The sequence below is a fragment of the Panthera uncia genome, chromosome E1 (genome assembly GCF_023721935.1).
Source record: "Panthera uncia isolate 11264 chromosome E1, Puncia_PCG_1.0, whole genome shotgun sequence".
Classification (NCBI taxonomy): Eukaryota; Metazoa; Chordata; class Mammalia; order Carnivora; family Felidae; genus Panthera; species Panthera uncia.
The window spans coordinates 14480092-14493643 of record NC_064814.1 but is presented as its reverse complement, the minus strand read 5'-3'; the positions used below and the strand labels follow the sequence as shown (position 1 = coordinate 14493643).

Here is a 13552-nt window from a genome sequence, read left to right as displayed (position 1 = left end):
GTTCATAAGGATATTTAAGGAAATTTACCGTGGTTGAGCTAAAAGTAGAAACTAGTTTGGGGCGGTGTCCTGTGTAGGAAATACCCAGACGCTGACACCGAATTTAGGCTTAAGGAAAGTTTCCTACTCAGTCTGAAGCTAGACTGCAGCCCTGCCTCTAAACAAACAGATTTTCAACAGTTGGGTAAAATACTAGCCACCTGCAGAGTTCAGATGTCACAGTACCACAGTCTTCACTTCACTTCCACTCAATAATAACTCAGTCCCTCTCAATGCCAACTTGGTTAGCTAAAAAGGTAACCAACTGCTGTAGATGATACCTAACAAAAAATAATCGAAAATGAACACCTGCTGAACACATACCGTGTGCCATGAAAGTCAAGGGCTTTACCTGCATGACCATAACGCCTCGTGAATTAGAAACTATCATTTCCATTTTACAAAGAGGAAAAGTAAGTAGCCGACCACAGATGAAAGCTTAGGTCTTAATCTTTTTAATTAAATACTTTCTGTCCCGGTCACAGTGATTGTACATATGAAAGTAAACATATAGGAGGTTTTTCTACATGACTCCTTAAAATTTTTTTCTGACTATAAAAAACTTACACAAAGTTGCTTTTAAAAATACATGAGAAATGGCATTCCTCACCAGAGAGGAGGAAAAGGAGGAAGGGGAAGAGAAAAGAAAAAAATTACCCATCATTCTATCACTTAGAGGCAATCACTGATATATTTTCAATTACTTCTTTCCAGACATTCTTCTCTGCAATTTTTACATAGTTCAGATTAGCAATACATAAAACTTGGGTTTTTTCCCAGTTAGCATTTTTTTTTAATTTTTTTTTTAACGTTTTTTATTTATTTTTGGGACAGAGAGAGACAGAGCATGAACGGGGGAGGGGCAGAGAGAGAGGGAGACACAGAATCGGAAACAGGCTCCAGGCTCCGAGCCATCAGCCCAGAGCCCGACGCGGGGCTCGAACTCACGGACCGCGAGATCGTGACCTGGCTGAAGTCGGACGCTTAACCGACTGCGCCACCCAGGCGCCCCTCTTAAAATTTTTTTTAATGTTATTCATTTTTGAGAGAGAGAAAGATAGAATGTGAACAGGGGAGAGGCAGAGAGAGGGAGACACAGAATCTAAAGCAGGCTCCAGGCTCTGAGCTGTCAGCACAGAGCCTGATTTGGGTCTTGAACTCATGAACCATGAGATCATGACCTGAGCTGAAGTCGGATGCTCAACCCACTGAGTCACCCAGGCGCCCCAATATTTTAACATTTCTGATAGCTGTGTGATATTCCATCATACAGATATACCCTGATTTATTTAATCATTTTCAAGGAGTTCAACATTTAGATTGCGTTTAAGTTTTTCTATGTGAATAATGTTGCAATGAACTTTCCCCCCCCCCAGCATTCCTTGCTATTTTTTTCAGGAAAGAAGTCCAAAAGTGGAATCGCTGGGTCAAAACATGAAGTTGTTTAAGTCTCGATAACAATTACACAGCCAAATTGTATTCTGAGTAGACTGTACAAACGAACATTCCCATCAACCAAGTGAAAACAGTGCTTACTTCATCATCTGGTAAGCTCTTTTTAATGTGTTTTGTTTGCTGATTTGATAACCACCAAAAAAAGGATCTCATGTTGGTTTCATTTTTATTTCTTCGATTACTTGTTTTTTCCCAAATGTTTACTAGTATTTGTATTTCATCTACTACATCTATTCATGTCTTTCTGCTGACTTTCAAGTCAAAGATGCAAAACTGTTTTGCCAGAAACTATAAGGTTGCTTAAATGGATTCCTCATAACGTGAAAAAAGGATGAAATAGCAAAAAGCTTTTTATCTACCATTGTTTATACCTACAGAAGGAATGTTGGAGCTGATAATAATGAGACTTTATCCCTCCACCCCTACTGACCTGAGAATATGCATTATTTTCCCAAGATCTGCATTATGCCTGTGAATAAAACAAAGTCCCTGCCCACATGGCACTCAATTATTAAAGGATTACAACCATATATAGATTCACACATTAACACAGAGACATGTTTTATATACATACACACATATTTATGTTTTATCTTTTTATATGTGTTTTTTATACACACATATATGTTTCATATATTTTTTATTATGATATGCATGGGGAATGTGTGGGAGAGGGGCTAGAAGAAAACAGCTCTAATTTGCTAGTAAGTGTATTCAGGAGACAAGGTTGTGATTTTAAGTGATCTAGAGAAAATACTAATTTCAGAGGGCAAAACTCAACTTTTTTTTTTTTTTTAAATACAAAACTGACAATTAGGAAGAAGGTTTAATTGAGATCATGGTAACTGTTCAGGGGAGGTTCATCCAGCTCAATTGTGGTGATCCAATAAATAAATTGCTACTGTAAGTGATGTTGACTGATTGGTTTTTATTTTTTAATTTCTTTTAATGTTTATTTATTTTTGAGAGAAAGAGAAAGAGAGAGAGAGACAGAGCGCAAGTGGGGGAGGGGCAGAGAGAGAGGGAGGCACAGAATCCAAAGCAGGCTTCAGGCTCTGAGCGGTGGGCCCAGAGCCTGATGTGGGGCTCAAACCCATGAACTGTGAGATCGGGACCTGAGCCGAAGTCGGCAGCTCAAGCTCAACCGACTGAGCCACCCAGGCGCCCCGGGGGCTTTTTGTTAATAGAAAAGATCACATGTCAGTAGAAGGTTATTTGTACAGCATGGAAAGTACAGAGTGCTCCTGGGAGAAACAAAGATCATTTCACCCTGAGAAACATTTTATTTGGAGATAGCTTTCCTTCTCTAAGTTAGACTTTAAGATTAGTTAACAGCGTTACCAGTAGTATAGTATTCTTGGTAGTGGTGGTTAGTTATCTGCTGTGTAATTGCTGGATCTGGTACCAAATGTGTCAGGTACTGTGTGATAATTATCTCATCTAATTCTCACATGAAAACATTTAAGTTCAGAGAGTCTAAATGTCACATAATATACCCACACCGCCTTCCCCCAAGTATCACTAAACTTATCCCTCTATTCTTTTTTTATTATTATTTATTTATGCCCAACATGGGGCTCAAACTCATGACCCTAAGATCAAGTGTCACATGCTCTACCTACTGAGCCAGCCAGGCGCCCCCTTAGCCCTCTATTCTGGTCACACTTCTGCTCAAGAGATGTCTTCTCCCTCTCTTGAAAACCCCTGCTGTACCTGTTCCTTGCCCTAGAAACAGCCCTCCAGAAAATTAATCCTTAGGAAAAACCTTAAGACACACCTTCGCTTTTTCTCTACAGCCTTCCTGAGAACCGCCAGATAGCCAGTATTGCCAAGCCCAGTGAGCTGCAGTTTGTGGGCCTCTAGTGTCTTAAGATTTCGGGCAACTCAGCCTTCCCAGCAGACTCTGACTCCCTTTTCTCAAAATGCATGAAAGCTCATAAGACCAATATCTGGGGCGCCTGGGTGGCACAGTCGAGTAAGTGTCAGACTCTTAATCTCAGCTCAGGTCATGATCTCACAGTTCGTGAGTTCGAACCCCCTGTAGGGATCTGCACTGATGCTGCGGAGCCTGCTTGGGATTCTGTCTCTCCTTCTCTCTGCCCCTCTCCTGCTTGTGCACGCACTCCCGCTCTCTCTCTCTCTCAAAAAAATAAAAATAAAAAATAAATAAATAAATAATAAAACTTAAAAAAAAAAAAAAAAGACCAATCTCTGAATAATTTCTTTTCAAAGAGGTGCAAGCAGCTCTTCAGACCCACAATATTAATATGCAGGGTTAGGAAGCCCGGCAAGCGCTTTGGGGCTTGCACTGAAGGATCAGCTGGTTTCCATAGCAACGTTCATTCCCTTCCATGGAGGATTCTATCATCACTCCTGCCCACTCAGACTTTCCAGAACAAATTGATTTTTGTGACTATAGGTGTTTGTCCTTGATCCTCCAAAGAGAAAAGACCTATTCATAAACAAACAAAACAAAACAAAACAAACAAAAACAAAACAAAACCCAGAAAGCAAAAACAAACAAACAAACAAACAAAAAGCCCAACAACAAAAAATCTGACTGCAGCTAGAATGCTGCATTGCATCAGCTAGTCTTCCTTTCTTCAAAAATTCCATATCCTTTCCTCATTTTGCTCCGTCCCCTGGCCTTATCCATCATTTTGGAAAATAGGTTTCTCTGACAGAAAACAAACAGATGGCAACTCCATTTTCCTAAAACTGGCAATGATGGGGCTGTAAAATGAAATTTTCAGCAAGGCTCCCTTAAGCTTAGGGCATGGGTGGCTGACCTGTGGGTTATGATTGGAGGGGCAAGAATAAGGATTATTATCCACATATAGAGAGATGTCACAATTTTTGAAATTTCGCCAGTAGCAATTTGTTTCCTTAGGGAAGGCATCGCTCTCCCAGCAATATTCTCTTAAATTGCATATACTTCTGGGAGGAGTGATATATTAGGTTACTAATGCTGGAAGAACTTGGGAAAGAGAGGAGGGGGTACAGAGGGAAGGGTATAAAAGGGCCTCTGGAGACCGCTTTTATTTGCTTTACAATGATATCTCCTACAAGAGGGGTGGGCAGGTCCTTGTCACTCACATACACACGGCCACTGGAGGATGCTGACATCTACAATGCAGTGACGAATTCACTGCATAGCACTGTTTTCTGAAACACCTGCATGCAGTCTTATTGCAAGATCATTGAAACCCACGCCTTAAAGTGACTAAAACACCTTTCTCTTGCCCCCCATCATTCGTTTAACCCTAGAGTTTCCGCAAGCAAAAGGTAGTTTCATTCTGGGTAACATGGCAAGTGCCAAAAAGCTGCACTGCTTTATTAAATAAACAAGATGACACTGAATCAGTTCACTTCTATGTTGTTTACTATTGCCCTCATTCTTCAAAACACAGAAGAAATTTTTCCCCCAGTTAAATTGTTACGACTGTTAAACCAAAATGTCTATGTAACCAGGTCAGGGTTCTCCAGAGAAACAGACTCAATGGATATATATTGAGATTAAATATATAATATGTATCCATATAAAATAAAAAGATTTATTGGCTCATGCAGTTGTGGAAGCTTAGGGAGTCCAAAAATTTGATAAGGGAGGCTGGCAAGCTGGAGATTCAGGAAAGAGTTGCAGTTCAAGTCTAAAGGCAGCGTGCTGGAACCAAGACGATGTGATATTGCTGATGAATTCAAAAGGCAGTCTGCTGGAAAATTTCTTGTTGCTCCAAAAAGATCAGCCTTTTAGTCAATTCAGGCCTTTGGCTGGTTAGATGCGGCCCACCCACATTATGGAGAGCAATCTACTTTACTCAAAATCCATGGGTTTAAATGTAAATCTCATCTAAAAATATCCTCGTGGAAAAACATGCTGCATAATGTTTGACCAAGTATCTGGGCACTGTGACCCAGCCAAACTGATACATAAAATTGGCCATCACACTGAGTCACCCAGTAGCTATGTTCAACAAGAACTGATCTTGATCAAATCCTTACTACCCACCACCCACTATTCACTGCTATTTATCCTAGATACTGCTATATCCAATTCCTTACTAGGTCATTATCTTTTGCACTCTCATTTGAGGTACCTAATACCCCTTTCCTCTCTGGCTCTATCCCTAGTCTCACCTCATCCACCTCCTGGTCCCCCTAAAACACCCTCCAGCCCTTAGAAAATGATGTCAGTCATTTATACTTTAGGATAAATTTAGGGATGCCAAGCTGGCTCAGTCACTAGGACACGTGACTTCTGATCTCAGGGTCATGAGTTCGAGCCCCATGTTGGGCATTTTTAAAAAGAAGGTTAAATTTATTTTATTTATTATTATTTTTAAACTTTTTAAACATTTATTTACTTCTGAGAAAGAGAGGGAGACAGAGACAGAACATGAGCAGGGAAGGGGCAGAGACAGACAGAAACACAGAATTCAAAGCAGGCTCTAGGCTCTGAGCCATCAGCACAAAGCCCAATGTGGGGCTTGAACTCACAAGCCATGAGATCATGACCTGAGCTGAAGTCAGATACTTAACTGACTGAGCCACCCAGGCGGCCCAAAAGAAGGATAAATTTAAATCATTGTTAGCTGTCTTACCTATTTTCTCATTGTAAAAGGAAAGCTTGTTAAAAAGGTTTTAGGATTAACGAAGAGCTGAGGGAAGTATTTTTTTTTGAGGAAGGGAAAGAAAAAGGAAAGTGACCACACACACACAAATGAAGACAAAGGGGAACAGCCAGATTTTGCCTAAGACAGAAGCCAGATAAGCTCCAGGGGTCTAAATAATTCAGGAATGGTCTTTTCAAGGTGACACCATTGCAGTAAATCCACTGTTTTCTTTCTTCCTCAGGATAGTCAAGATTGCAGTTGCTCGGGGAGAGACCGCATCTGACCGATGGAGCTTGGGTTCTGTGCTCCCTCCTGGGCCAGGGGATGGCCGGGCACTTTGTCTGACAATATTTCCAAGCTGCATGAGCTGGAAGAACTGTGACTAGGAAAGGGGGACACGGATTTGGGGCAGCAAAATATTTATTGTCTATTGACTATCTCTGTAAGGATTGCTCAAAGGTGTTGCAGAATCAGCTCCACTAGATCTAAGATAACCTTGAATATCAGAGCAAGGCACAGACAGGAAGCACAGACACGGAGACAGCTTGGAGCAAGGTCTCAGAATTCTTCTGCTCCAGCTGGATACTAAGCACCTTAAGGACAAGAGCTCAGGTTTCCGGAGAGATTCTTTGTTACACCGACCTGCAGGATTGTGCACATGACTCTGATACCACTTGTGAGATGCTACATAGGACTGCTTATCACGGGTATACATGCTCTAAGCAGACACATTGGAACCCAACAAGGAGGCCTATCTTTCCTAGGTGGAAAGTGTTCCTCCTTGTTGGACACATTAAAGACATTTTCCCTTGCAATCTATTTTACTTAGTAACAAACCAGCAGTATAAATATATTTGCATTACTCTCTGGCCTTGAAAATCACAGGAGGTCATTGGACTGAGAACCACTGTCATCTTCTGGATCCGTTTGGTAAATCTTTTTGATGGATCGAGTCCAATTCAAAGTATCAAAAAATGTAAGACACAACCATGAAGCTCATCTAATTATACCTCTCACTTTGCGAAGACAGTAAGGAAACTGGGGCTCAGAGAGGTTAAGGGATATGGCAAGTGAGTTGGCAGAGAAAGAACAGGGACAAGAACCCAAGCCTCCAGTCTCCCCAGTTCATTCTGATTATTTATGTAGTTTTTGCACGTTAATAGATCAGAGTTCAACTAGTTGTCTTCCCTGATAAACTCTGACTCACTGATGATCTAGCTAACATCTGATTTGTTCAATAAAGCAGGATGGTTCTCAGGTACAGTGTGAGAGTTTATAAAACTGATCTTTTTACTTCTGTCCCTGGCCTGCCTTCAGGTCACTTACTCATTTTTATTCTCAATTTTAAACCACTAAGCAAGCCCAGCTCTTCTAATTTTTTTCCTTGGCTCATGTTGGAAAAACTCTTTTTTTCCCTAATCATCTGTGAGAAATGAAAGATAACAAATTCTGTTGTTTCTCCTGGTCTTGTGTAAATATGGAGAAAATTTAAGCTAGCAGGGGCAGGGGCAATAAAAGCATCAAGAAAACTGTTGGGCAGAATCTCAACCTTCTTGCATAGCGCTGCTGCTGTTACTATTATTTATCCTATTATTGTCCCCTAGTCGTCTTTTTTTTTTTTTTTTTTAATTCTTTCTAAGCAGGCTCCATGCCCAATGTGGGGCTTGAACTCACGACCCCGAGATCAAGAGTCACACACGCTATTGGCTGAGCCTCTAGGCGCCCCTATTATCCTCTATTCTGAGATTCCAGTGAGGAAATAGTATAGTAGGTACATCGAGGTAAAAAATGGATGAGTTTACGGCATATTTCACTCAAATTCTACCCTAGGGTCTAAAGTGAAACAACCCTGGGGAATGACAAAGATTGCTAAAAACACTACCTTTATAAATAAATATACTTAATAGTGAAGTTAAAAATATAGAAAATAAAGTTCTAGAAATAATCACAATTCACTTTCAAATTTGATGAAAATACTGCGTTTTCCAGGCTACACATAAGCTAAATATAAAGGCCAACAATGATAATCTCCAGGAGCTAGGTAAACAAGCTCGCCTACAGAGAACAGCCTGAATTAAGAACTTGAATTCAGAACCAACTGTACCCGTGTCGGGCGCTCTTAAGCACATTTTCACAATTCAGTGGGTCTGGAAGCAGAAAGGCCGTTCCTGGGCAAGTGGCAACGGGCAAAGAGAAACAAGGCTAAGTAATTAAAGCATCAAAGGCCTTGCTACAAAGTCCAGCGCAAACGGCCAGATGGGACAAGATTCGCAAAAGAAGCCTTCGCGAAGTCGCCCGGGGACAGGCACTCGAAAAAACCGAGTCACTGCACCCACCGCTCGCGCTCAAGATGGCGTCACCGCCCCGCCCTCCCCAGGAGGCCCCCGAGCTCGCACGCGCCCTGCGGGGCGGGGACGCCAGGGACGTGGCCGGGCGCGCGCGCGGCCTCAAGGCGGCTGCGCGCCTGCGCGAGGGCGGGCGGCGGGCGCGCGCGCGCGCGCGACGGGGGCGGGCTTTACTGAGCGCCCAGCTGCAGTCGCCGAGCCGGACGTGTCCGCGAAGATGGCGGGCCGGGTGAGTGCCGGCCCCGGAGCTACGGCTCGAGGCGGGGGTGCCGGGCTCGCGGGTACTCCGAGGTCCAGCCGGCTCCAGGGGAGGGGGAGTGAGTCCGAGCGAATGGGGAATTGGAGGGGGCGGCAAGCCGGAGAAGGGCATGCGGGTGAGAAGGGGGAGCGGTGGCAGGGGATTAGCCCTCCTCGGAAACTCCATCCCTCTAAGGAAGCTCTAGGGGAGGTGACCCCCCTCACTACCCACCCCGGTCTCCTGGGTCTCCCTTAATTCTCCCTTCCCATCCCTTGGGACTTGTTACCCGCGTCCCCCAAGGCAACCGCAGGGTTGTGGCCGTCCCAGCCCCGTCGGACCGGCTCTGGGGGTTTCTCCGCACCCCCTTGCGAGGGCTTATTAGGTGCAGCCGCTGAAATAACTGCGGGGGATCCGTCTGCTGCGTTGGGGCGAGGGCTTTGGGAAGGAACATTAGGGACCCATTTCTGCTTCAGAGTGAAAGGTCTTAGGAGAGGAGGAGGGGGTGCAAATGACTTTTAGTGTTAAACCCCAGCCATCTAGGGGACCTGTCACTGTCGGGTCAGGCAGGAATGTCTTTAGCTTGGAATAGGGATGCATTGGGGGTGTCGCGGCTTGTTTTTATGAATGACAGTCGCTTTGAATGCAGCAGAATATGTGGTAGTTTCAGGGTTTTAAATTTTACTTCCTCCTTGAGCCTCCTAAGATCGCGGTGTAGTATGGGTTTGGCAAGGGGAGATAGGGCTGGTTCTGTGCTGTACTGCAGAGTGCGTTGAGCTGAAAAGCCCTCTGGGGGATGGATCCTGCCCAGAGATGACACTGGTCCTCAACCTGGGGACATTAACTGCGTCACTGGGGATAAGGATGTGCTTGACTGATTTATTTATCCCGGAATATTTGAACAAGTTTGCATAGATTTATGCATGCATACAAATGTCCAATCTAAAAGAAATTGTAAATCGTGAGATTATGGAGTGAGAAGAGACCTTAAAGGTCATTTAATTTGACCTCTTCCTCTTCCTTTTTCCCATAGTCTCTCCTTTTATCTATCCACCCGTGCTTCAGATTCTCTTTTCCCACCTAAGACACCCCACTCCTGTGTATTCACCTGTTCCCTCAACATGCTTAAGCTTCTCCCATCTTAAGACAAACCCTCCCTTCACCCCCACAGCTGTCCCGTTGTCTCTTCCCACTTTTCAGCCAGAAATTTTGATAGAGTTGTGTACATTTATTGTCTCCCATTTGTTTACCACTTTCTTACCCCTCAGCCCGCCCACTGCAGTCTGATTTCTGGCCCTATCACTCTACTGAAATGTGTCCCTAAACTTAATTGACATTTTCAGTTCTTTGTCCGACTTGCTGTCTCCACAGCATTTGCCATCGTTGACCATTGCCTCCTTCATGGAAAACGCTCTTCCCATGGCTTCTGTGCAGCCTTGCTCCGGTTTTTACTCAGACCTCTCTTTTGCAGACTCACCCTCCTCTACCCTGTTATTCAATGCAGATATTCCTCAAGGCTGTCTTCTCACTCCGTTTTCTCTTCAGGCATTCTCTTCACCTACCCTCTCTATGCCCACGATGCTCAGTATTTTACTCCCGGTCCAGACTTATCCTTTAAGTTCCAGATCAATATGCCGGACTGCCTATTTAAAACCAAGGCATCTCAAAGTCTACTGTTCAAATCTAAACCCACCTAATTAGTACTTTCTCTAGTATTTCAGTGAATACTATTTCACTGAAATTAGTATTTCAGTGAATGGCACCACCTTCCGTGCACTTATATAAGCTGGAAACCAGGGTGGGGTGGGGTGGTGATGGTGGCGGTCATGGTCATCCTTCATACCGCCTCTCTCTCCCAACATCGTCTGCCCCGCCGTAAAATTCATCACTGAGTTCTGTTCTGCGCCCCGTGCGCCCCCCCACCCCAGCCCCTTACAAAAAAGGGTATTATTAGGGCCAAAGAATCTGTCTTGGGCATTGCTGCTTTAAACTATACCCAAAGAAGCCACTGGAATGGTCATGTGGGTTCCATCATTTTAACATATCCTAAAAATCTCTTCAATCTGTCCGCCTCTCTACATCTTCATTTCCACCTCATTTCCCCAAACTACCATCATTTGTGGTCTGGACTACTTTGGAAAGCTCACTAGAGATCTCTTTACAACATTTTCCACATTGATTATTTCCTCCCGTGCCTGTTGCTACTTAAACCCCTACCTCAGTAGCATCGAGTTACTTTTGGGAGAACATAAAATCCGAACTGGGCCTTTAAGGCCCTTTGTGGTTCCACTCCTGCTTCTCTGTACTCATTCTCTTACTCTCTCTGCTCAGGTTATATAAGAATTCAGTTCCTTGAACTTTAGTAGTTTTTCTTACCACAAGGTCTTTGCATGTGCTGTTTCCTTTCTTTGTAATGTTCTGTTCCCAACCATTTACCTCCTACTCGTAGATCACTCATGTACTCGAGAGAAGCGTGTTCTGATCCCACACAAGTCAGGATCCTTTGTTACATGCCCTTGAACAACTGTATGCCTTTCGTTAGAGATTTAATGGTGATTTACAATTTTTTAAATGTTTATTTATTTTTTGGAGAGAGAGACAGAGCACGAGCGGGGAAGGGGCAGAGAGAGGGAGACGCAGAATCTGAAGCAGGCTCCAGGCTCCGAGCTGTCAGCACAGAGCCCGATGCAAGGCTGAAAGCCATGAAACTGTGATATCGTGACCTGAGCTGAAGTCAGACGCTTAACCTACTGAGCCATCCAGTCGCCCCAGCTGTTTGTCATTTTAAATATGTTGATGTGATTATTTGTCTTTACTATTTATCTTCCATGAAAGAAGAGGCCATGTTAGTTTTTTACCATCATCATCTGTGCTTTGCACACTGCCTGGGACCTAGGAGCTCAATACATTTTTGTTTATTTATTTTTTAATTTATTTTTTAATGTTTATTTATTACTGAGAGAGAGAGACAGCATGAGCATAGGCGGGGTAGAGAGAGGGGGAGACACAGAATCAGAAGCAGACTCCAGGCTCCAAGCTGTTAGCACAGGGCCTGATGCGGGGCTCGAACCCACAAACCATGAGATCATGACCTGAGCCGAAGTCAGAGGCTTAACCGACTGAGCCACCTAGGCGCCCCACATTTTTGTTTAAATTGAGCCTAGGGGTGCCAGGTGGCTCAGTCGGTTAAGCCTCTGACTTCGGCTCAGGTCATGATCTCATGGTTTCTGAGTTCGAGCCCTGCGTCGGGCTCTGCTGACAGCTCAGAGCCTGGAGCCTGCTTCAGATTCTGTGTCTCTTCTCTCTGCCCCTACCCCGCTCACTCTCTGTCTCATAAATAATTGTTAAAAAAAAAAAATTAAAACGAGTCTCAGCTAGCCTGGGTGGCTCAGTCGGGTAAGTGTCTGAACTCTTGGTTTCGGCTCTGATCATGAGCCAAAACTCACAGTTTGTGAATTCGAGCCCCCTGTCGAGCTCCACGCTGACAGCAGGAATCCTGCTTGGGATTCTCTCTCTCCCTCTTTCTCTGGCGCTTCCTGCCACCCCCTGCACACGTGCACTCTCTCCTCTCCCCCCCCCCCCAAATAAATAAATAAATTTAGAATGAATTTAACCTAATCTGTGTGTGAATACTCTACCAATAGAGAGTGCAGACCATTAAAGCTAGCCCATTTTAGTGTCATGTTAGGCCTTTTTTGTATGGAGTTCCATGTAATTTTTAGATAGATATGATTTCTGCTCTTTAGAGCCACATAGAACTAAAGAAAACAGTTTCTTTTCCATGTGACAGCTCCTCTGATATTTTAAGACAGGTTACAAATTCTCTCAGGTTTTCTCTTTTGCAAATTAAACATCTCCAATTCCTCAAATATTCTGTATTCCAAACCCTTCATCATTTGGGTTACCTTCCTTTGGAAATGCTGTTTTACCAATGTTTCTTCTAAAATGTGCCCCAACTAGAACACAATGATTAGTGAAGAATATGCTGAACTCTTATTTTCTTGAGCTGGACACTAGTGTTATTAATACAGGATAAAATTGTGTTCACTTTTTCTTTTTTTTTAATGTCTATTTATTTTTCAGAGAGAGACAGAGCATGTGTGGGTGAGGGGCAGAGAGACAGGGAGACAGAGAATCTGAAGCAGGTTCCAGGCTTTGAGCTGTCAGCAGAGAGCCCGATGCGGGGCTCAAGCTCACGAACCACAAGATCATGACCTGAGCCAAAGTTGGACGCTTAACCAACTGAGCCACCCAGGCACCCTGTATTCGCTTTTTTCTGCAGTAAATCACACTCTTGGCTTATAATGAGCTTGCAGTCAATTAAAACTCTCATGAGCCTGGAGCCTGCTTCGGATTCTTTGTCTCCCTCTCTCTCTGCCCCTCCCCCGTGTGTGCTCTCTCTCTTTCTTTCAAGGATAAATGAACGTTAAAAAAAATTTTTTTTTAAATTGGCTCTCCCATCCCCTTGTAGGTATTGTGCAGTTGGTGTATTGAACCTCAGTATAAAACCTTACATTTATCCCCTTTACAATTCAGTTTTTTGGAGAGTCAGGGCCTACCTATTACTTGTTCAAGGTCTTCTTGATTCTGCGATTCTTTTATGCAACACAGCTCTGTCTGCCAATTTTGTTTTCACGTGTAGGTTTTAAAATCATGACTTCTGTGTCTACATTCAAATCATTATTAAAAAGGAGAATGAGATGGGTCAGAAATAGCCCATGAGCATGCTGTTAGAGACCTTTCTCTAGGCTGATGCGGATCAAGATACCTTGGGTGCTATCACTTAAATACAAACCTATCTCGTTTACTTCTGACAAAACCACCTGCAAGCTAGGTAGTATTAATATTGTTTTACTCATGGGGCG

General features: G+C 43.6%; 1 protein-coding gene across 2 annotated transcripts in view; it reads left to right on the top strand.

Moving 5' to 3' along the window:
- Positions 1–8609: 8609 nt before the first annotated feature.
- The window catches only part of NSF (N-ethylmaleimide sensitive factor, vesicle fusing ATPase), a 147778-nt gene continuing 142835 nt past the window's right edge, over positions 8610–13552 (top strand). The window contains exon 1 of one of the 2 annotated variants that reach the window (XM_049637588.1): positions 8610–8681. In XM_049637588.1, the coding sequence (XP_049493545.1) occupies positions 8670–8681 (12 nt within the window). In that variant the 5' untranslated portion in view covers positions 8610–8669. The remainder of the gene's footprint in view (positions 8682–13552) is intronic. The other variant, XM_049637589.1, reaches the window with a different exon arrangement.